Source organism: Sarcophilus harrisii, chromosome 2, assembly GCF_902635505.1.
Source record: "Sarcophilus harrisii chromosome 2, mSarHar1.11, whole genome shotgun sequence".
NCBI lineage: Eukaryota > Metazoa > Chordata > Mammalia > Dasyuromorphia > Dasyuridae > Sarcophilus > Sarcophilus harrisii.
This window is the reverse complement of record NC_045427.1, coordinates 180,181,754-180,205,716: the sequence shown is the minus strand read 5'-3', so window position 1 is coordinate 180,205,716 and position 23,963 is coordinate 180,181,754. Positions and strand designations below refer to the sequence as shown.

At 34.9% G+C, this 23,963-nt stretch overlaps 2 protein-coding genes across 4 annotated transcripts in view; one reads left to right on the top strand and one right to left on the bottom strand.

Moving 5' to 3' along the window:
* Positions 1-6,145, bottom strand: part of ACP1 (acid phosphatase 1) — a 36,203-nt gene extending 30,058 nt beyond the window's left edge. For both annotated transcript variants that reach the window (XM_012539912.2, XM_012539913.2), the window contains exon 1: positions 6,042-6,145. In XM_012539912.2, the coding sequence (XP_012395366.1) occupies positions 6,042-6,084 (43 nt within the window). In that variant the 5' untranslated portion in view covers positions 6,085-6,145. The remainder of the gene's footprint in view (positions 1-6,041) is intronic.
* A 6,299-nt stretch (positions 6,146-12,444) lies between these two features.
* The window catches only part of SH3YL1 (SH3 and SYLF domain containing 1), a 52,148-nt gene continuing 40,629 nt past the window's right edge, over positions 12,445-23,963 (top strand). The window contains exon 1 of one of the 2 annotated variants that reach the window (XM_012539908.3): positions 12,445-12,517. In XM_012539908.3, the coding sequence (XP_012395362.1) occupies positions 12,499-12,517 (19 nt within the window). In that variant the 5' untranslated portion in view covers positions 12,445-12,498. Of the gene's footprint in view, positions 12,518-12,916; positions 13,047-23,963 lie in introns of those variants that run through there. The other variant, XM_012539909.3, reaches the window with a different exon arrangement.

Sequence of the window (23,963 nt, the reverse complement as noted above, 5' to 3'; positions counted from 1 at the left end):
CAATGAAATGATTCAGACCAATTCCAATAGACTTGTGATAGAGAGAATATCTGCATCCAGAGACAGAACTATGGGGACTGTAGAGGGAATCAAAATATAATATTTTCACCTTTTTTGTATTAGCATTAGTTTTGTGTTTTGTGTTCACCTTTTGTGGTGTTGCGGACTTTCTTGTTTTTTTCTTTCTCATTTTTCCCCCTTTTCTCATTTGATTTTTCTTGTGCAGCATGATAAATGTGGAAATATGTTTAGAAGAAATGCACATGTTTAACCTCTGTTGGATTACTTCCATTTTGGGGGTGGGGGAGGAAAGGAGGGAAAAAAAATTGGAAGACAAGGTTTTGCAAGAGTGACCGTTAAAAAATGCATATATTTTAAAAAGTAAAAAGCTACCATAAAAAAATAAACACTAATGTGTCATTTAAAAAAAAAAAAAAAAAAAAAAGGAGTTATTCCATTAGGTTGCAATATCTGATGCTCATAAGGACCTGAAACATACAGGAGGGAAGTTTATGGAACATATCAGATTCAATTCAACAAACATTTATTAAGTGCCAACAGAATAGAAAACACAATGCACTGTGCTGGAGAAGACATATTCAGAGGTTAAGACAAAGGTTTTTGCCCTCATGAAGCTTACAAGCCTCGTGTAAAGTTTTCCAAACTTTCTGGTCTGGTACTTGTATCAAAAGTTTTGGACAGATACATTGCATACAAAATACTTATTTATATGCTCATATAATACTAAAAATTATATACTAAAAAAAAAAAAACTCATATCTCTTAGCAACCAAGTTGTCTATGACGAACAAGAAGTAACTTTGGAGAGCAATAAAGCCATTTTCAATATTAATACTTAAACATCAATCTATCAAATAACTTATCTTACCTATCCCATAGGATAGTGAATAAAGTGCTTTATATGCTTGAAAGGGCTATCTGGATGGACAAAATATTTATAGATTTAGTGATCTCATCAGTGTGGGAACTTCTCTATCAACTACAAGTCATAACTCACCCATGCCTTTTATATCTGGTCATTTCCTATCCCTATCTGTTCATAAATCTCACAAGTTCTACTTACAAACTAGAAGCCTTCTAGGTACTTCTTTATTTCATGATTATTTATCTTGATATATAGATCATAGGTTTAGGGCTGAAAGGGACTTTCAAGATCACTTGGCCCAACCTCTCCATTTCATAAATAAGGAAACTGAGGCCCAGAAAACTTAAGTAATTTATCCAAGGTCACACTGGTAAAATATAGAGTCAGAATGAAAAAGAAATCCTTGGATCCGACAAATTTTTCGACTACATTATACCTCCTTGAATACTTTTCAAATTCCCTGTTGGTAATATCCCTGGTGCTCAGATATAACATAGCATTTTATTTTGCAACACCTTAAATTTTGCATATCATTTCATCCTTGACACTTTTGTACAAGCTACCCATAACTGGATGTTTTTTGCCCTTAGAATCACAAGCTTTTCTCCAGGCTAAGTCAAGTATCACCTCCTCTTTGAGGTCCATTCAGATTCTTCCAGTTATTAGTATGCCCCTCTTCCCTACCACATTATTATTTTATTTTCTACTTGCTTCTCTGTGCATGTTTTTATTTGTCCAATAAAATAAAAGATGTTTGGGATTATGGTCTATTTCATCTTTAGCTCTAGAGCAGAGATCCTTAAATCTTTTTTTTTTTTTTTTAACTAAAAAAGTGATTACAAAAGCAAACAAATTATAACTAAAATATAGTTATCAAAATGATTTTTTTAAACTAGCTTATAGATTCCATGTGCTATTGCCCAGAACAATGTCTGACATTTAGTAGACATTTCAAAATGTTAAGTTGAATTGAACTGAACATATCTAAGTTTTGTTCCTCTTTCAGATCCCAAAAGAGCTCCACACAAAACAGATACTGTATTAGAGGTTTGTTGAATGAATTACAAGTAAAGGAAAGGCTCACCTGTGAATAAGGGTCATGAGAGAAATTATCTCTCATTATATAGAAGCAATCTGGTATATTACAGAAACCACAAATATAAAACTCTGGAGAGATAGTTCTTCTCCCAGAAATTGACACAGTTATGATTTTTATCATATTAAATATTGCCTTTAAAGAAAAATTGCAAATAACCTCCAAACTGTTTGAAATTTAAACAAAAATTGGTTTGTCCTAACATAAATATTGACACTTCTACTCCCATTATGTAGTTTACTACTGCATGTAAACTTTTTACTATGAATCAGTCAGTAGTTTCCAAACTAACTTCATCTAACTTCATGAAGATGACAGTCCCTGAGTGAAATAAGCTAATATTTTTTTCTATTTCAGAGTAAGGATTTATTTACATATTCTCTTTGCAAAACAGAAAAAGAGCACTATAAAATAGTGGATTTATTTGGATGTCTTTAAAAGGCACAAATACACTGTAAATCAGAGTTTTTAACTAGGGGTGCATGAAAAACTGCGTATAACACAACATGGGCACACATATTTGGGATTCCTGCACTAAAGAACCTTCCAATGTAAAATATCAAAGCCCTGGTTTGAAAAACTTTCATCTGAAAATATATTTTTAAAAATTAATACAACTAAAAATATATTATATATAATTCTTTAGCTTTCACCCAAGGTACTATCTCTAAAGATTTCCCGTGAAGACCATGTATTTTTAAATCAGCAGGAGTCAGGAATTCAGGTTAGGGGAAAATCGTCAGTCTTTATTCTCAGTGAAAAAGGATCAGAGGTGGAAGATAATCGGCGATAGCAATTGTGCAGCTGAGTCAAGAAGCTAGCTAGATCAGCAGCCACAGGACCAGCAGCTAGGAGAATGGAACCCAGGCCCAATCTCTCCCAGCTTCTCTTCCTGTCTCTCTCTGCCTCCACCCACCAAAATCGTCATTTCCTGTACAACACATCAGGACTTGCACAAGTGGGCAGGGACCATTCTTTATCCAATCATGTATATTAATAGAGTATAGCCCAATTACTATTTAGCCTCAAGTACTTGGGACCTCAGTGCATCAACTCAAACCTCAGCCCATTACAATTTCCTAAACAAACAGCTGCAGAGTTTAGATAACACTTGTCAGCTGAAATGACTAGGTTCAAGATTCAGTTTTGCTACCAAGTATCAATGATGCTGACCAAATTAATTAACTTCTCTGAGCCTTCAGGCACCCCACAGTGGTCCAAATTCTTCTTCTCTTTTCCCTTTATACTACCTCACTTAATGATATATTAGCTCCACGAATTTAATTATCATCTCTAAGAAAATGATTCCCAAATATCTATGTCCAGCCTATCTCTGAGCTACTATCCTGAATTATCAACTGACTTTTATATATCAAACTGTATATCCCACAGGCATTTTGAAATCAACATGTTCAAAAAATTATTATTCTCCTGAAATCATTCTCTCTTCCAAACTTAATTACCACTGTCCAAGTAAAGACCATCTCCTAGTCCTCAATTACAAACTTGCAACTCTTCATTCACGTCACATAGCTAATTCTTTTACTCCTTTTCTTTCTTGATAATGCCTCTTGAACATATGCTTGACTTTTTACTCCCATTTACCCTATATAATTAATCTGTTGCTAAGCAGTTTTTTCTATCTTGACAGGAATTTGTCTCTTAACAGTCACTATCCTATGTCTCAAACCATCATGACCTCTAACCTGGACAACTTTAAGAGTTTTCAGATTGGTTTCCCTGCCTCAAGTATCTTGCCATTTCAAACCATCTTCATCTGAATTGCCAAAGAGATTTTCCTAAAGATCAAATCAGATCTTGTCATCCTTTACTACACATCCACATTCAGTATCAGTGGCTCCTTATTACCCCCAAAATCAAGTATGTCTTCTATTTGGCTTTTACAATGCTTCACAAATAAATCCTTTTTTTATTTCTCCCATTTTATGATACCTTATTCCTTTCCATATACTTATGATTTCAGGCACACTCCCACATTTCCATTTCTGTGCTTTTGAGTCAACTGTCCTCCATAAAGGGGATGTTTTCTCCTTACCTCTGATGATTACCTCATACCTCTGATTGTCTATATGACATGCACTCGTAAGAACAATTTCTGAAGAAGGCCTTTTCTGGTCCTCCTATTTCCTAATCTGCTACTATCTTCTGATCTTCATTTACCTTCAACCATCTCTCTCTCTCTCTTTCTCATAGTGTGTGTGTGACACACGCGACCCCATGTGCATATATCTACATATATTTAAATAAGTGTATGTTATCAATAAAAGTTTTATGAAATTTTGTAAACTGTAAGGGAAGTATAGTGTAGTATAAATAGGTTCGAGTCTGGCTTCTGCTATGGGATAAATGTGATCAACTTGATTAACTTCTTTTAAGTTTTATTGTCCTTATCCTTAATTTGTACAACCTATTTCACAAGGCTTATATGAGGAAAACATACTTATAAGGCACTATAAGTATTTTCTTCAAATATTATTTTTGTGTACCTCTAAAATGCTCTGAAATATCAATACTGTCAATATTTTCCTGAAATGTTTTAATGCATTAATTTACCTCTGGGCTTCAAAATAAAAAACTGGGAAGAATTCCAAAACAAAGATATCTCTGTAGTTTTGGAGAATATAAGTAACAGATGTCTTTTTTAGATTGACATTTATCTTGCACAAACAGAAGACCATGTAATATTTTTGTCAAAGCAAAGTAGTTACTGAAACTACCAAAGTAATAAACTCAGTGGAATTGAATTATTTCATCAGTAACCTTAATCTTTACAATAACAACTTGATAACATATTATCTACCATCTTCTGGCTCTACTTTTGGAGATGTCTTAAAGAATCCTTTGAATTTTTTTAAAGGTCCCACAGCCCTCTGGCCTAAGAGGCAAGGGTTATTACTTTGCACTACCACAGAGTAAGGCAAAACAAAAAGAGGGAAATTACAATATCTTGCTATGGCAATAGTAAAGCTATCTGTTCTCCTATGGAAAAATATAATAATGCACTTTTATTGAAATTAGGCTGATCCAGGTTGCAATTCTCCTTTAGACAGTGATTTGGGATTCCTCATAAAAATTTACGAAGTGACAACAACTACCAGGTGGTGACATATAATTGCTATAGTTGATGGAAATACAAAGAAAAAAATATCTTTATCCTCCAGAAGCTTATACAGGGAAGTGGATGGATACACACAAGTACTAAGTAAATATAAAGTACCTAAGAGTAGAATCAAGAAAGCATGCTAATTACTGAAATAAAGACCTATGTAGGAGTGTTTCTATAATAGAGACGGAGTGGAAGTTTATTATAAAAACTGTATTAAACCTGTGAAAAAACTCCCTAGTTTTTGCCTTGTACTAGCAATGTCATGTACTGGCAAAAGCAAACTAGTTTTCTTAAGTGAGCGAATGGCAAACAGGAGAGAATAGGTTGGGGGAGAAAGAAAGAAGGGAAAGAGGGAAAATGAGGAATAATACAAAGAGGAATAATGAAATAAAACAGATATAGAGGATGATGGAAGGCTTTAGATGACAAGCTGAAAATTTATTTTCACCCTAGAATACAGAAACTGAAGATTTTTCAGTAGGGTAATGGCGTAGTCATATGTTTTGAATTTCTCTGTGCCTCTTTTTTCTAGTGGGACGCGTACAGCCTGATGATTTGTTATTTCTGACGATCTAAATCAAACAATGGAAGTCAATTTGCAACTTTAAAAAATACCATACAGATGCCGGCTATTGTTAATATGACAGCATGACCAAGATAACCTTCAGCAGCTACAAGGGGGAAGGAATGAGAACCAATGAAAAGGGCAAGGAGTCGGGCCAGGTGGCTGAGGGGCGAGCAGGGAGAGAAAGCCCCGAAAGACAGAGTTGGGGGAGGGGAGGGTGCGCCGTGTTAGCCCTTTCCAAATCCATTTCTTGGACCCAAAGAATCCAGAATACGGAGATCTCTAAGTCTAAGCCACCTTCCTCGTTATCCGGCGGAACCCCAAGATGGAGCGGGAGAGAGGGGATGGAGCAGCAACACTTTCTTACCCAGACACACGAACAGCACAGAACGAATTCCCTCTGCAGCCATTTTTATTTCCTGCGGCTGGATTTCCTGACTTCCGGTCCACTGAACGGAACCGACTCAGGAGTACTGAACATGCGCAGTGCTTAGCAATAGGGTAGCTTTTGCAGACTCCGCCCCATGGACGCGCCAAGGTTGCCCATTGGTCCGTGTTTTCCCTCTCTGCCCCGCGAGGGAGCGTAAGAGAGAGGAAGGATTCATACAGTCCCCTATAGGTGACTGGGATGCTGCGTTGGTGAAGGATACAGACAACCTGATTACTGCTCCATACGGGATGCTGATCTGACTTTGGAGCCTACTCTTCCTCTCCTTCTGGACCTCTAGGCTTGGTGTCCCGGGAAGTTAGGAGCCTTTATGTTTTAAAATAAGTTTGCCAACAGGGAAATGGGGAAGCTCACCCTGGAGGAGGACAACTTGTGGGCACTATCCCTTGTTTTTAGAACCAGGATCTAAAGCATTACTTGCAGGCCAGTCATACTGATTAGGGAAAGATTCCAATCTTTGATTCCCACCCCCCCACTCCCTCACCCCCCGACCCCCTCACCCCCTCACCCCCCCATCCCCGCCCAGTTAATGTAAATTACCCTTTGACTCAAATCCTGCTCCCTTTGAATTCCAATAGAAGATCCGGACCTGTCCCAGCCCCACCCGGATCTGAGCCAACTTTGGGGCTACACCCCAAAGCCCCTGGAGCTAAGTCTCCGACTTAAAAGGGCCTCACTGGGAACCCCTCTTTGCAGAGATTCCAAACATGGTCGCCATGTGAGGACCCTCTGTCCACTGGACCCTCTGTCCAGTGCCCTCCTTATCTCTACCTTCACCTATCTCCTACTTCTAAACTCAGTAATAAACCTCTTTTATCAATCTAGCTCTCGGGCTAATAAATGCTTTTATTGGGGACTAAGTGCCACTACTAGACCTCATTTACCACCGTATCCTTGCGCCGAATCCAATTCTGACTCCCTGTACCCCAAACCTGCCACTAGACCTTAACTAAACCCTAATTTCATTTAGGTACCCCAAATCTAGACCTCAACATGTAGTCTACACCTCAACATTTGGTCCACACCTCAACAATACCTCATCACTAGACCAAAACTCTTATCTCCAAAATTACCAATCTTGCTTTCATTACAAACTAATTATCTCCTCGGCATGAATTAAGCACTATTGTATAAGGTATTGTGCTAAACTGGGGATACAAAAAGAATTTCAAAAACACTACCAGCCCAAGAAGCTTACAATCTAATGGGCGAGACAACAAGCAAACAAATACATACAAAAAAAAAAAAAAATGTATACAGGCTAAATATTATTTGGCCTTCAGCCTAGAAGATCACCTTAATATCTGGGACCAGATGTGCTGGTGGTGGTTGTCTTGTTCTTTGTTCTCAAAGAAGACCATGACTTTGGGAAGTGAGGCCAGGACTTGAAAATGAATTGGATTTAAGTGAGGAAGGGCAATGCAAAGTCACCAGTCTCAGTTTTTGCTCCCAAGACATCTGGCTAAAGAAGGGGTTGTTTTTTTCTGTTCTGCATCATCCGTCCTCCTCAGTTTTAGGCCAAAAGGTATCCTTACAAAACTTTGGAATTCAAGGCAGGATGAATTTGAAATAAGGAAAGATGGGGCAGACAACCAACTGGGAAAGAAAGCCCTAAGAAATCAGGTTGCTTGAAACTCAATCCTGAGGGTTATTGATTAGAAACTGGGAAAGTGTCCCAGAGCCTAGCTTCTTAAACTGTGGTTCTCAACATCATATGGGATCACCTAACTGAATGTGGGGGTGGCAATATTATGATTTATGAACAGCACCCCAGTTCATTTTACCACAAACCATCAGATTAACTTTTAAACAGAAATATTTATTTCAAAAGGTATAATAAAAATATACAAACATACCCCCCAAAACATGGAAAACAAAATAGTCCTTACATCTTGTACCATTTTAATCTCTGGGGAGAGTAAGGAAGTTAAATGTATGTATTAGCTTGGGTCCTGTAGATTCTAGAGCAGGATTTCTTAAACTTTACCCATTGGAGAGATCTTTTTTTGCCCAATAAATTTTTATGTGACCCTGGGCATATAGATACATAAAATAGGTATGTAAATCAAACATGTGCTCAAAGAAGACCATGACTTCAGGAAGTGATGCCAGGACTTGAAAATGAATTGGATTTAAGTGAGGGAGGGCAATGCAAAGTCACTAGTCTCAGTTTTCTTTTTATTGATTATATATATATATATATATATATATATATATATATATATATATATATACTTATATATGCTCTTCTCTGTTTATTTTATAGTTAGGTATATTTGTCTTTGCAGCTTTTTAGAATATAATCTCTTTTTAAGTAGGTGTATTTTATTCATTGTATATTACCAATACCTAAAACAAGTGCCAGAGACTTCAATTAATTACTACTTGTTGATTGATTGAAGGTGCTTCCCCAATAAATAAGAATATGTATCAAAAGAATTATATAATACCTGAGATGTTGAAGCTGTTACACACACACACACACACACACACACACACACACACACACACCTGGACAACTTTAACCAAACCAATAAGACCCTTCTATACAGTCCATTCGAGACCTAGACCAGGAGTGAAATTTAGATGCTAACCAGTCCAATCTTCCACTTCGCCTGCCCTGCCATGAAGAAACTGAGGGCCAAAGAAAATGGAATGACTGGCTAGAGAGAGGCTACATATTATTAGGGAGGAATTTAAACCCAAGTTCTCTTAATTCCCTTCCAGTGTGTTTTCCATTGTATCCTTGAATACAGGACATTTAAGGTTTACAATGGATTGTTTTGTTTTGTTTTTAACACATGATAGCCCAAGCCAAAATGTTGTTCAGTTATATCTGACTTTATGACTTCATTTGGGGTTTTCTTAGTAAAGATACTAGATAAGTTTACTATTTCCTTCTCCTGTTCGTTTTGGGACAAGGAAGCTAAGAAAAACAGGGTGAAGTAATTGCCTAGAGTCACATAGCTAGCAAATGTCTGAGTCCAAGTTTGAACTCAGAAAGATAAGTCTTCCCATCTTCAGGCCCCACATTGCATCCCCTGAATTACCAAGCTGCCCTACTGTCTAACTCTGTGACTTTCATGTGATGGGCAATAAATATTTATTGAACTGAATTGAACAATCCTGTGAGGTAAATAGTTAAAATATTTTTGTGTCCATTTAACAAGCCCAGAGAATGAAAGTGATCCTCATGGTCATATAGGTAATATATCTTATAGTCAGGATTGAAATCAGGATTCCTCATTTAAAACCAGTTTTCTATCAATCATCTCAATATTTATTCATTTATTCAACAAACATATTGAGCATTTGCACTCTAAGCAGGAAGCTTCCATATTTGTCGCCATTTCCCTGACAAAAATTCTACTATTGTCCAAGTTACTGGTGGTTATTGTTTAATAGTAGCTTAAATTTTTATTATTCTTAATTTAAATGTGCTTACACATATTGTCTCAGAGGAAAGGCAAAAATGAAGAAAGTAATCATATTTTATTGCTTAAGTTTGTTAGGTGTTTTGGTGGAAACAAAGATTAAATGAGTATAACTTCTTTGTCTTTGGGTAAATTCTTGAGAGGGATACAAAAGAAGGGAGATTTTTAAAAGATGTTCTCAAATAAGAGAATTAGGGAAGGCCATTTAGAGAAAACATACTTTTTAACCTTTTCAATTTTTGCTTTAAAGTCTCAATATAAATATCCAACTATTGAAATATATACAGAGGATAATCCAAGCTTTCAACCTAGGGAACACAATCAGCATAATGGATTTCAATCAGTAGCATCTATTTAAAACCATCAGTAAGTATCATATGGATGGGGATAAATTGGAACCATTCCCAATAAGATCAGGAGTGACAACAATGTTGCCCACTATCACCATTATTATTCGATATTATATTAGAAATGCTAGCTTTGGCAGTAAGAGTTGAGAAAGAGATTAAAGGAATTAGAGTAGGTAATGAGGAAACCAAACTATCACTCTTTGCTGATGATATGATGGTATACTTAGAGAATCCCAGAGATTCTACTAAAAAGCTATTAGAAATAATCCACATCTTTAGCAAAGTTGCAGGATACAAAATAAACCCACATAAGTCATCAGCATTCTTATATATCCCTAACAAAATCCAACAGTTAGAGTTACAAAGAGAAATTCCACTTAAAGTAACTACTGATAGTATAAAATAATTAGGAATCTATCTGCCAAGGGAAAATCAGGAATTATATGAGCAAAATTACAAAACACTTTCCACACAAATAAAGTCGGATCTAACCAATTTGAAAAATATTAAATGCTCTTGGATAGGGGGAGCAAATATAATAAATTTATTTTATTACCTAATCTAATCTATTTATTTAGAACTATACCAATCAAACTCCCAAAAAACTATTTTGATGACCTAGAAAAAATAACAACAAAGTTCATATGGAAAAATAAAAGGTCAAGAATTTCAAGGGAATTAATGAAAAAAAAATCAAATGAAAGTGGCCTAGCTGTACCAGATCTAAAATTATATTATAAAGCAGCAGTTACCAAAACCATTTGGTATTGGCTAAGAAATAGACTAGTTGATCAGTGGAAAAGGTAAGATTCAAAGGACAAAACATCCAATAACTTTAATAATCTAGTGTTTGACAAATCCAAAGACCCCAGCTTTTGGGATAAGAACTCACTGTTTGACAAAAATTGCTGGGAAAATTGGAAATTAGTATGGCAGAAACTAGGCATTGACCCACACTTAACACCGTACACCAAAATAAGGTCAAAATGGGTTCATGACCTAGGCATAAAGAATGAGATTATAAATAAATTTGAAGAACATAGAATAGTTTACCCCTCAGACCTGTGGAAAAGGAAGGAATTTAGGACCAAAGAAGAACTAGAGATCATTATTGATCATAAAATAGACAATTTTGATTATATCAAATTGAAAAGTTTTTGTACAAACAAAACTAATGCAAACAAGATTAGAAGGGAAGCAATAAACTGGGAAAACATTTTTACAGTCAAAGGTTCTAATAAAGGCCTCATTTTCAAAATATATAGAGAATTGACTCTAATTTATAAGAAATCAAGCCATTCTCCAATTGATAAATGGTCAAAGGATAGGAACAGACAATTCTCAGATGAAGAAATTGAATCTATTTCTAGCCATATGAAAAGATGTTCCAAGTCATTATTAATCAGAGAAATGCAAATTAAGACAACTCTGAGATACCACTACACACCTGTCAGATTGGCTAGAATAACAGAGAAAGATAATATAGAATATTGGAAGGGATGTGGGAAAACTGGGACACTGATACATTGTTGGTGGAATTGTGAACACATCCAGCCATTCTGGAGAGCAATTTGGAACTATGCTCAAAAAGTTATCAAACTGTGTATACTCTTTGATCCAGCAGTATTTCTACTGGGCTTATACCCCAAAGAAATACTAAAGAAGAGAAAGGGACCTGTATGTGCAAGAATGTTTGTGGCAGCTCTCTTTGTAGTGGCCAGAAATTGGAAACTAAGTGGATGTCCATAAATTGGAGAATGGCTGAATAAATTATGGTATATGAATATTATGGAATATTATTGTTCTGTAAGAAATGACCAACAGGATGATTTCAGAAAGGCCTGGAGAGACTTACATGAACTGATGCTGAGTGAAATGAACAGGATCATATACTTCAGTATCAATACTATATGATGATCAATTCTGATGGACGTGGCCCTCTTCAACAATGAGATGAACCAAATCAGTTCCAATAGATCAGTAATGAATTGAACCAGCTTCACCCAGCAAAAGAACTCTGGGAAATGACTATGAACCACATAGAATTCCCAATCCCTCTTTTTTTGTCCACCTGTATTTTTTATTTCCTTCACAGGCTAATTGTACACTATTTCATAGTCCAATTCTTTTTGTACAGCAAAATAACTGTTTGGACATGTATACATATATTGTATTTAACTTATGCCTTAACATATTTAACATGTATTGGTCAGCCTGCCATCTGGGGGGAAAGGGTGGGGGAAAGGAGGATAAAAGTTGGAACAAAAGATTTTGCAATTGTCAATGCTGAAAAATTACCCATGCATATATCTTGTAAATAAAAAGCTATAATAAAAAAAAAAAAAAAAAGGAAAAAAAAGTAATGGATTTCTACCGATCAGAGTCCAGACATAGCCAGATTGTTGTCTATGGCTTCTCCTAGTAACTACTTAAATTTTCAATTGACCCTTAAGACACCTACCCATTGGCCCAAATTCTTTCCCTTTCTTTCATCCCATTGCTCCTCCCTTCATTAGCCCATCCTACCTAGCTCTTAGTTTTCCTTTTTTTTCTATGTCCTTTCAGGAAGTGGAGTTCTGAAGGAACAGAGAAATGGAAGCTCTAAGTCCAAGTAGGTATACGAACTCAATCGGGACACGTCATAGTTATTGGGTTTTGTTTTATTTTTAAGGAAGATTTTGCCACTGGTTCCCTTATTCCCAGTTCTCTCTTTGCAAAATAGTGGCAAAACCCTGCAATGGAGAGGTAGATCAGCCCTCCGAATTATAATAGGAATCTGTGGTCTGTCTATGAGATTTGCCCGATTAAAAAAAAAAAAAAAAAAAAAAAAGGAGGTGGGGAGCGAAAGATTTTAGCTCCCTAGATTTAGAGCTGGAAGGAAGAGTTATGAGAAATTGAGCGGAGTATGTGACCAGTGTAACAAATGCCTCTTTCACCCAGGATTATTTACTGGCCAGGAAGTTTAGACTGAGATCAGGTGTGTCCCAGTGATTTTACCTGCTCCAGGTATGCAGATCTCAGGGGCCCTTCCCTTATTTTGGGAGGCGGAGTTGAGCGGAGCCTCAGCTAGAGTGGAGAAAACTTCTTCCTCTTCCTTTCTGCTTGTTTTGGGGCTGTAAAAGGGGTTCTGGGAGACACAAGTAAGTATAGGTCATTGGGCAAAGTTTGTAGTGAATATTAGAATATTAACTTGACTCCTTTGAGTATTGTGTGCACTAGAGTGGGGTTTTGGAGATACTTATAATTACGATATTGTTTCTCAGTCTTTTGAAGTCATTTTCAAACTGCAGACTTTGCTCAGGTAAAATGCTTCCTAAACAATGCAGAATTCCTGAATTCGTGAGGGGCTTAATTTCTTGGGGAGAAGGTAATTGATATTTTGGACACTAATGATTCATTTTCAATGAGTTTCTATGAGAGTCTGCTTTTTGATATCTTCATAAAATGTTGGCTGTGATAACTCCCTTAGTTACAGTTCCCTCCTATATTATTGTTCTCATCATAATTATCACCACCATTATGATCATTGGCCTGCATATTTCAAAAATTTCACAGAACTCTAGGTTTTTAAAGCTGGGAGGTCCTTCCTCCCAATAGTTTGTAAGCTTCTTAGGAGCAGGGTTTTGTTAATTTTAGTTTAGGATCTTCCTGAGCTCAGAGGTGACATGTTGTAATTCTGTCTTTGAGCCAAGAAGATAGTAGCAATAAAGTACATGGTGTTGATCATATTGCATATCATGGTCTAACTAAATACAATGCCTATCTTCCAATGTTCTATAGTTAATGGTTCTTTTGATTAAGGAATTATGATTTCTTTTATCAGGATGAACTGAAAATGCTTATTCTAGTTGGATTTACTCTGTTGTCATAATTATTTTATGCTAATTTTGTTGAAGCAAGAGAATAAGGATATTTTTGTTTTTGGTTTTTTTTTTTTCTTTTGCCTTGTGATATTGCCATTCTACAAGCTTGCTTTTATATGCATTGGGCTGATAAATAAGAAAATACTTGCATTAATAATGACTTACTCAATGTGCTTATATAGTTCAGGAAAATCACAGGTTACTAGTTTAAAGTGTTATTTACTTTGCTATTTTGTCCTTTATTGAAATGTCTGGGAGGGTGACTAATTGCTAAAATATTTTCAAATTACTGTGTTGGAGGTTAGAACAACCAAAGCAAGTAATAGCTTCCATCCTGTTGTAATGTTTAAATTTATTAAATAGGAAGGACATCTTGGTGACAGTGAGTTAATACTATATTTAAGGAACTTTTCAGTAAGAGCAACTTATACACTATCCCTTTTTTCTGAATGAAGATTGAAAAGGAAAACAAACTCTTCCCTACAATGATCTGGCCTTCTGAATCTATTTAAAGCAGTTTTCACTTATACAAGAGATCCCACTAAATAGAAATAAAGCTTTGGTTTCTCAATGTGGAAGAGATGATAATAGGTTGAAAGGGAACTTAGCTGGAGTTTAGTTGGTTGGTGTAATGGGAAGACAAACAGATTTGTTTCAAAGATTTGATTTAAAATCTTTTTTTTTTCTGTGCTGGCTATATGACCTTGGGCAAGCCCCTCTGATTTTTGGACTAAAAGAACTGTTAAGGCTCCTTCTAGCTCTGAGATACTGGTTCTAATTCCTTTAGTTCCATGAACCATGCTTTGTCCATAGAAGTTGTTCACTTTGTTTATGTCCATAGAGAGTCTTAGCTGTATATCTGTTTTAAATTAAATTTTCATATTCTTTACCTCTCAACTGTTCTTGAAAAAAAAATAAGAGAAACAAAATTGCTATTACAAACATATGCAACTCATCTTTTAGATGGTAAAATCATGAACCATGATCATGGAAATAGTTCCTGTAACTCAAAACCAAAGTATGTTAAATTCTTAATTACATAAACAGGGTGTTTGATAATATTACTTTCTTAGAGAACACTCTAGTTCTCCTACAGATTCATTAATTACCTTGGGAAGGATTCTATGTTGTAAAACTTTATATTCTTATAAACCAGTATCATACCCAGAACATTCTAAATAGGTAAGAATTTATCCATTTAAAATAGATTATGTTATCATTTTCCCCAAGAAGATAATTATGTAACCCTCCTTAATTGACCATCTGAATGTTTCACAATCTTCAACTGTTTGGAAATTCTTCTTTTTAAATGCTATTGAAATTTAGATCCAGTTCTTGTTTGGTCCTCTGTAGAGATGGAGTACAGCTGGTCATGACATTTTCTTTTTTTTTTTTTTTTTTTTTAATTTAATAGCCTTTAATTTACAGGATATATACATGGGTAACTTTACAGCATTAACAATTGCCAAACCTCTTGTTCCAATTTTTCACCTCTTACCCCACCCTCCCTAAATGGCAGGATGACCAGTAGATGTTAAATATATTAAAATATAACTTAGATACACAATAAGTATACATGACCAAAACATTATTTTGCTGTACAAAAAGAATCAGACTCTGAATTATTGTACAATTAGCTTGTGAAGGAAATCAAAGATGCAGGTGTGCATAAATATAGGGACTGGGAATTCAATGTAATGGTTTTTAGTCATCTCCCAGAGTTCTTTTTCTGGGTATAGTTAGTTCAGTTCATTACTGCTCCATTAGAAATGATTTGGTTGATCTTGTTGCTGAGGATGGCCTGATCCATCAGGACTAGTCATCATCTAGTATTGTTGTTGAAGTATATAATGATCTCCTGGTCCTGCTCATTTCACTCAGCATCAGTTCGTGTAAGTCTCTCCAGGCCTTTCTGAAATCATCCTGTTGGTCATTTCTTACAGAACAGTAATATTCCATAATTTTCATATACCACAATTTATTCAGCCATTCTCCAACTGATGGACATTCATTCAGTTTCCAGTTTCTAGCCACTACAAAAAGGGCTGCCACAAACATTCGTGCACATACAGGTCCCTTTCCTTCTTTATAATCTCTTTGGGATATAATCCCAGTAGTAACACTGCTGGATCAAAGGGTATGCACAGTTTGATAACTTTTTGAGCATAGTTCCAAACTACTCTCCAAAATGGTTGGATTGTTCACAACTCCACCAACAATGAATCAATGTCCCAGTTTTCCACATCCTCCAACAATCATCATTATTTTTTCCTGTCATCTTAGCCAATCTGACAGGTGTGTAGTGGTATCTTAGAGTTGTCTTAATTTGCATTTCTCTGATTAATAATGACTTGGAGCATCTTTTCATATGACTAGAAATAGTTTCAATTTCTTCATCTGAGAATTGTCTGTTCATATCCTTTGACCATTTTTCAATTGGAGAATGGCTTGATTTTTTATAAATTAGAGTTAATTCTCTATATATTTTGGAAATGAGGCCTTTATCAGAACCTTTGACTGTAAAAATATTTTCCCAGTTTATTGCTTCCCTTCTAATCTTGTCTGCATTAGTTTTGTTTGTACAAAAACTTTTCAGTTTGGTATAATCGAAATTTTCTATTTTGTGATCAGTAATGATCTCTAGTTCTGCTTTGGTCATAAAAACCTTCCCCTTCCACAGGTCTGAGAGGTAAACTATCCTATGTTCCTCTAATTTATTAATAATTTCATTCTTTATGCCTAGGTCATGAACCCATTTTGTGGTCATGACATTTTCTGGACAAAAACGGTGGCAACATGACATACTAGAAAATCTTGGACTGGAACTTAGACATCGTAGATTTTATTCCTTGTTCTGTTCTTATGTAGCACAAGAATCTAAGCCAGTTACGTGTTCTTTCTGACTCAGTTTCTTCATCTGGTAAATAGGTAATGGTCATGATGAAAATGATAACTATCATTTATTTAGCATCTGTTATATGTCAGACAGTAAAGTGCTTTACAAATATTATCTCATCTTTGATATAACAACCCTGAGAAGTAGGTGCTATTACAGTTGAAAAAACTGTAGCAAATAGAAGTCCAAGTGACTTGCCCTCATTCACACAGTACATATGTATTTTAGGTAGTATCTGCTTTGTACTGCTTTTCCTATTTTATAGGGTTCTTAAAAGGATCAAATGAAAATGATGCTCAAAAAATACTTTGAAAAACTAAGCAAATGCAAGATAATTGTCCTATTTGAAGAATATTACTCATCTCTCAGGTTCCTTTTCCCTGTAGTCTAAAATTTCTCCTAATTCTTTGTTTTCAAACCATTAGTAATTACATGTATTTCCTCTCAAATCTATCTAATTTGCTTTAGTCTTCCTGAGATGGAATCCTAAGAATCCTGCTTAGATCCTGTCTTGATTATTATAAGAGGCTTATAGAACACTTCTTTTTGCATATCCTTATGTTTCTTTTTTTCTTTTTTATACAACATTGCTGGATGTGATGGAAGTGGAGTGGAAATTACAGGAAACTGGGATTAGGACATGGGGATTCAAATTTTAACACTTATTTGCTATTCATAAGACTGGATGAGTGGTTTCACATCTCTAGGTTTCATTTTCTTCATCAGAAAAATGAGGATTGACTAGATAATATCTAAAGCCCTTTCTAATCTAAGTCGTATGACTGATCATTTGTATTCATTTTGTACACTGTTTCTATTTATATTATTTTCATTTATATTTACAAGTAACTAGTTATTTTCTAGAATGGATTTGTGAGATTTGTTCTTGGCTCCAAGCATGCTCTTCTTATTTTATTCCAATGAAGCTTTATTTGATTCGTTTCTAACCACTACACCAATTTACCATTTCCAGCTCCTGTAAGCCTTTATTTTCAATCATGGGATTTAAAACTGAAAAGAGACCTTTAAGATAATCTTGCCCAACTCTCATTTTATATAGGGTGGTAATCTAAAAAGGGTAAAGAGGACAACTCACTCAATACTACAGGTATTATAAGGAGAAAACTGATATTAGAATATGACTTCAAATCCAGAGTTCTTTCTACTATATTGTGATGATTCTCTTATGAATTGGTAAATCTTGAAGAAGTGCTGGTGCTGAACCTGTAGGGGTTAACCAATGGTGTCATTTTCTTTTCCACTTAGGCAACTTAACTGCATGGTTTGGATTGGACTCAATTAAAAATAGAATGGAGATGAGCTGGGCACAATAAAAAGCACAGAATTTGGAATCAATGGACCTAAGTTTGAATCCAAATTCTTCCACTTAATACCACCCTAACTCTGGTCAAGTCACTTAATTTCTCTGGAGCTCAGATCCTCTTTTATAAAATTAAGGGTCAGAGATTATTAAGATCTCTTCCAACTCTGAATCTACAATCCCATGAAAATCTTTGTAAAAGGTGTTTTATAATTCTTTGCCTTCTTAAATGGTGTACTGAATATAATAGGGTGAGCTTTTTTTATGATTCAGGGTCATTATTACTAATATAAAGTATTGTACCTTAGTGAGACCTTTAGGGTTTTTTAAATTAAAATACATAACAGTTATTTCTTCCTAATGTTTAAACTAAGTTATATTTAGTATTTCTTTGTTTGCAAGCCGGCCATAATAGGGACATGATGGTTTCTTTATCACAAATTTGCACTTTGTTCTGCCTTTAAAAAAATAGATCTCTTTTTGATTTAAAAAGTAAATAATAATAATAATAAAACAAGCTTGCAAGAGTGGAAATAATTCTGGGCCTGAAGTAGAATATCTGGGGTCAAATACTGACTCCAACACTATGATCTTGGAAAATCATGACCTTTCTGAGCTTTGTTTTTTATTCTGTGTAAAATGAAGATTAGATGATCTCTATAGTTCCTTCTAGGTCAAACATGTGATTCTCTTATCAAAGTGCTGGCTACTCACTTAACTTCTACTCCTAATCTCTACTACTTCTTCTGCAGTCTATTGATTTTTTTTTTTTCTTTCTCTTTTGTCTTTTATCATTTCTGGATATGAGCTGTTTCAGGTTGTCAAAAAATTTGATCTTTGCTGTGTTATTCTTTCTAACTGCTTGTTTTTAAGTTCTTCTTTCTAAACCAGATCATAATATGATTTAAAGTTGAAAGATTCTTTAGAGATTGTCTCATCCAACACCCTATTTTATAGATGAAGTCTAAGGCCCAAAAGAATTGTAACCATAACTATTGCCAGATAGCTAGTAAGTATTGGACCCAAGGTTCTAACCCAGGTATTTCATTCTAGGTTAAAGTTTATTTCTTCTACAGTATTCTATTTCTTGTAAAGAGACAATTAAATAATTGTACCTCTTTGACACAGCTAATTTTGCTGAAACTATGAGGAAATAAATTTAGCCATCCCATGAAATGGGATGAAAATGCATGAATAGGTTGAGATACTCATTTTTATATATCAGTAACACAGTACATAAAATATATATGTACTACCTCAGTAGAGTAGCTAGGTAACATAATATAATGCTAAGCCTACAGTCAGGAAGACTCATTTTCCTGAATTCAAATCTGATTTCAGATATTTAGTAGCAGTGTGACCCAGGAAAGTCACTTAATTTGTTTGCCTCAGTTTCCTCATCTATAAAATGAGCTAGAGAAGGAAATTGCAAACCACTCTATTATTTTTGTCAAAAAAAAGAAAAAAACCACACACACAAATAAAGACACAAATAGATGGACAGGATAGAAACTACTCAATAGTACTTCAATAGCACTGAGCCACAATTCCCACTCCCATGGGTAGGCTAGATATCAGAAGGAAATTTACTTCTCATCTTAGGATTCTATACTGAGTATTCTTGAGGGACTCAGAAGTCCTTATTCAATGTATTTCCCAATGTTGATTAACCATTTTACATCCAGGGTATTTAGTTTGTTTTCTTTTAATAGAAAGGGTATTTACTGAGAAGGAGTAGAAAGGATACGAGGTACAAAACTATTCCCCCAAACCAAAGGTTGAATACTTTTCTTGTACACACAAGATCATTGGGGTTAATGAGCTTAGATTTCCAAGTGAGATACATATCTAGAGAAAACTTGGGGCAGAAGGGTTTCTCAATAGTAAACCCTGGCCATTCTTTTCTTCTTGATGCAAACTGTACCAAGTTCTCTGAGAAGCCACCAGATAAGAGCAAGTAAGATAATCCATCCTAAAATTTGTATTCACACTCAATTCTTGCTCAGCTTATAAGTATTCCCTACTCCTCAGCCAAATAGAAGACTTTTTATCACTCCACAGTTCATAACCAGAGTGTTAATCAAGACACCACATTATCAATTGAAAACAGACATGGAATATTTCATATGTTCAACTCACTGGAAAGTACAAGTCCTAGCATGTTCCTCATTGGACCTTCTTTAGATAATTCTTCTATGGAAAATATACTGTAAATGATGAAATATATCATTTAGAAATAATTTTTGAAGTAAAATCCCCCCTTCTCCAAGTCTCTCTCTGCATATTTTATTATTTAACTACCTTTGTACTTTCCACAGCATTTTGAAATATTTTTGATTTTTTCCCCCAATGACTTCAGTATATGATATAAATAAATGTGAAATCCAGTCATATCATGCAGCTGCTCTTGCTTAAGTACAAACTACGTAAACATGCAATGTGCTTTTTATTTCTAAGATTAATTTTCCCCAAGCTATTTCCATTTAGCATCCCTTGAAATCTATATTTTTGTGCTCCTGTGCTAAACTCAAAAAAAGAAAGAAAACAGCCTTTTCAAACACTGACTACATCATTTAGTTGTTACTCAGCTCTAACAGCTCAAAAAATTGCTCAGATGAATGTGAAGGGATGGCTTCTAACAGAATGTGTTCTGGTGGGGGGAAGACTTTGCAAAAACAGTTGGATGATTTCAGTTCCTATTCAATCTCAGAGTGAATCCCACATGCTACATTTACTGCAGTTAGTATGAATAAATTAAGTGAAAGAAAAACATATTTCTTCTTATCCTTAGCACAAGATAATTGCTCCAAATTGGGCTATTTCACCAAAGAATAAAATTATGAGCTATAGCAATACCTTTCCTAAACAGAAAGTGATTATTTTTTCTCCTTACCCATACTATTCATGAAAAAAAAAGTAAATTAAAAATCTATTGCCTGGGATACCTGTTTTCATGTTTATTTATTATAAAAGTCAACCCAAATACTCAAATGGATCTATGAATGCATGGATGCTGATGTTCCTTCCAGTGATGCAGCTCATAGTGCATCTATACCCATTCATTCTAAGACACTCTTTGTTATGGTCTTCCATTATTTGTATCCAATCAACCTGCTTGTGGCCACTCTTGCTTTCCCTTAACATTGCAAGATATGAATGGAGTACATGAACTACAGACATATCAGTTATCCCCTTACTGTCAGTACATGCCAGTCTCATCATTATTAATCCTACATGTCTTTTGCTACATTTTTAGTCTCAGCTTTTCTTTGTAATTCCTTATTTGTTACATATTACAAACTGTATCATAAGCTTTTCAACTGCCCTAAATTGTATTCATTTTTTAATTCTTTAGAGATTATAGAGATATGGTCTCCATAACTTAAGTGTCATAAAACACCTGGCCACTTGATCTATTAATAAGTATTGTGTAATTTACAGTATTGATGGGAAAAGTATCAATCACATATATTTGCTTTAAAAAAAGAAAAGATTCTATATGACTTTGGTTTATTCAATAACAAATTTAAATGACATTGTGATGTCTTTTTCCAGACAGGATAAGTTACTACATCAGTATACCAACTAATTCAACAGGCTAATATGAAGACTGTATTTAATCATATTATTTCCTCTCTTTTATATTCTCCTATGTGTTTGCATATTTGTAATCTTCTTTTATATTTTCCTATGTGTTTGTACATTTATAATCTCATTTGAACCTCATGACAACCTTCAGGAATAAACCATTCCCATTTTACAGTTAAGAAATGGTGGTTCAAAAGATTAAATCTATCAGTCAACAAATATTTATTAAATGTCTATTACATACCAGACACTGTGACTACAAAAAATAAAATAATACCTACTTAACAGTGAATTTATATTAAAATGAGAAGGGGAGAACAATTGCACATAAAATACAGCATAAATATAAAGTTATTAAATACATATGTTTACAAAATAGATAAATAAAAGAGCGTGGGAGACGGGACACTAAATAGTTTACTTGAGTTCTAACAGTTGGCTAGGTCCTTAGTGAGAAACCTGGTCTCTGGACTTCAAGTCTGTTGTTCTCCCTTTTATATTCTAGTGTCATGGAAATCTTTGCCGGTTTTCTCTGTTATCTCACATTGACACTTAATCAGATACAAATTATTCAAAGGAAAAAGACCAAGGATACATTGGAGATTAGAACTGTTCTAAAAATCAATGAGCTAACTTTAACCATAGGCTCCATAGACATGTTTTAAAAATTAATTTCTCAAGGTGAGTGAATGATTTTAACCTAAAGTAATGGTTAAAATCATATCCTTCTCAAGCTCATTTTATAAGTGAGGACTGAGGCAAACAGGATTAAGTTACTTGTTCAGGATCATACAAATCTAAGAGTCTGAGACCAGATTGAATTCAGAAACTGCTAGGAGTCTTCCTCCGGTACCACCTAACTGCCCAATTTTGATATATTGTTATCAAAACATTAAAAATAGCACAGTTAATTGAGCTAATCTGGAGACAGAATTCAAGTCATTTCATTGTATTCACTGATAAAGTTTTGAGGTTTTAAAAGTACATTTTTCTGCTCTGTATGCTTGATAGGGGCCTTCCTAGGAATACTTTACAAGTTCATGTTACTTAGTTTGAGGTTTGGCAGTTATCCTCCCCATTAAAAAAGAAACCAAATATTTATGGATCATTTGCTTGATCTTTGACATGAAGATTCTTAGAAAATTTCTATGTTCAGATGCTGTTCATGCCTTCAAATAAGTGCAGTTTCATTGAAATCTCCCATATTTTTCTGAAGAGGTCATAATAGATTACTTTTTTTTTTTTTTTTTTTTTTTTTTTTTTATTTAATAGCCTTTAATTTAACGATATATACATGGGTAACTTTACAGCATTAACAATTGCCAAACCTCTTGTTCCAATTTTCACCTCTTACCCCACCCCTCCCTAGATGGCAGGATGACCAGTAGATGTTAAATATATTAAAATATAACTTAGATACACAATAAGTATACATGACAAAACATTATTTTGCTGTACAAAAAGAATCAGACTCTGAATTATTGTACAATTAGCTTGTGAAGGAAATCAAAGATGCAGGTGTGCATAAATATAGGGACTGGGAATTCAATGTAATGGTTTTTAGTCATCTCCCAGAGTTCTTTTTCTGGGTATAGTTAGTTCAGTTCATTACTGCTCCATTAGAAATGATTTGGTTGATCTTGTTGCTGAGGATGGCCTGATCCATCAGGACTAGTCATCATCTAGTATTGTTGTTGAAGTATATAATGATCTCCTGGTCCTGCTCATTTCACTCAGCATCAGTTCGTTGTAAGTCTCTCAGGCCTTTCTGAAATCATCCTGTTGGTCATTTCTTACAGAACAGTAATATTCCATAATTTTCATATACCACAATTTATTCAGCCATTCTCCAACTGATGGACATCCATTCAGTTTCCAGTTTCTAGCCACTACAAAAGGGCTGCCACAAACATTCGTGCACATACAGGTCCCTTTCCTTCTTTATAATCTCTTTGGGATATAATCCCAGTAGTAACACTGCTGGATCAAAGGGTATGCAGTTTGATAACTTTTTGAGCATAGTTCCAAACTACTTCCAAAATGGTTGGATTCGTTCTACAACTCCACCAACAATGAATCAATGTCCCAGTTTTCCCATCCCTCAACAATCATCATTATTTTTTCCTGTCATCTTAGCCAATCTGACAGGTGTGTAGTAGTATCTTAGAGTTGTCTTAATTTGCATTTCTCTGATTAATAATGACTTGGAGCATCTTTTCATATGACTAGAAATAGTTTCAATTTCTTCATCTGAGAATTGTCTGTTCATATCCTTTGACCATTTTCAATTGGAGAATGGCTTGATTTTTATAAATTAGAGTTAATTCTCTATATATTTTGGAAATGAGGCCTTTATCAGAACCTTTGACTGTAAAAATATTTTCCCAGT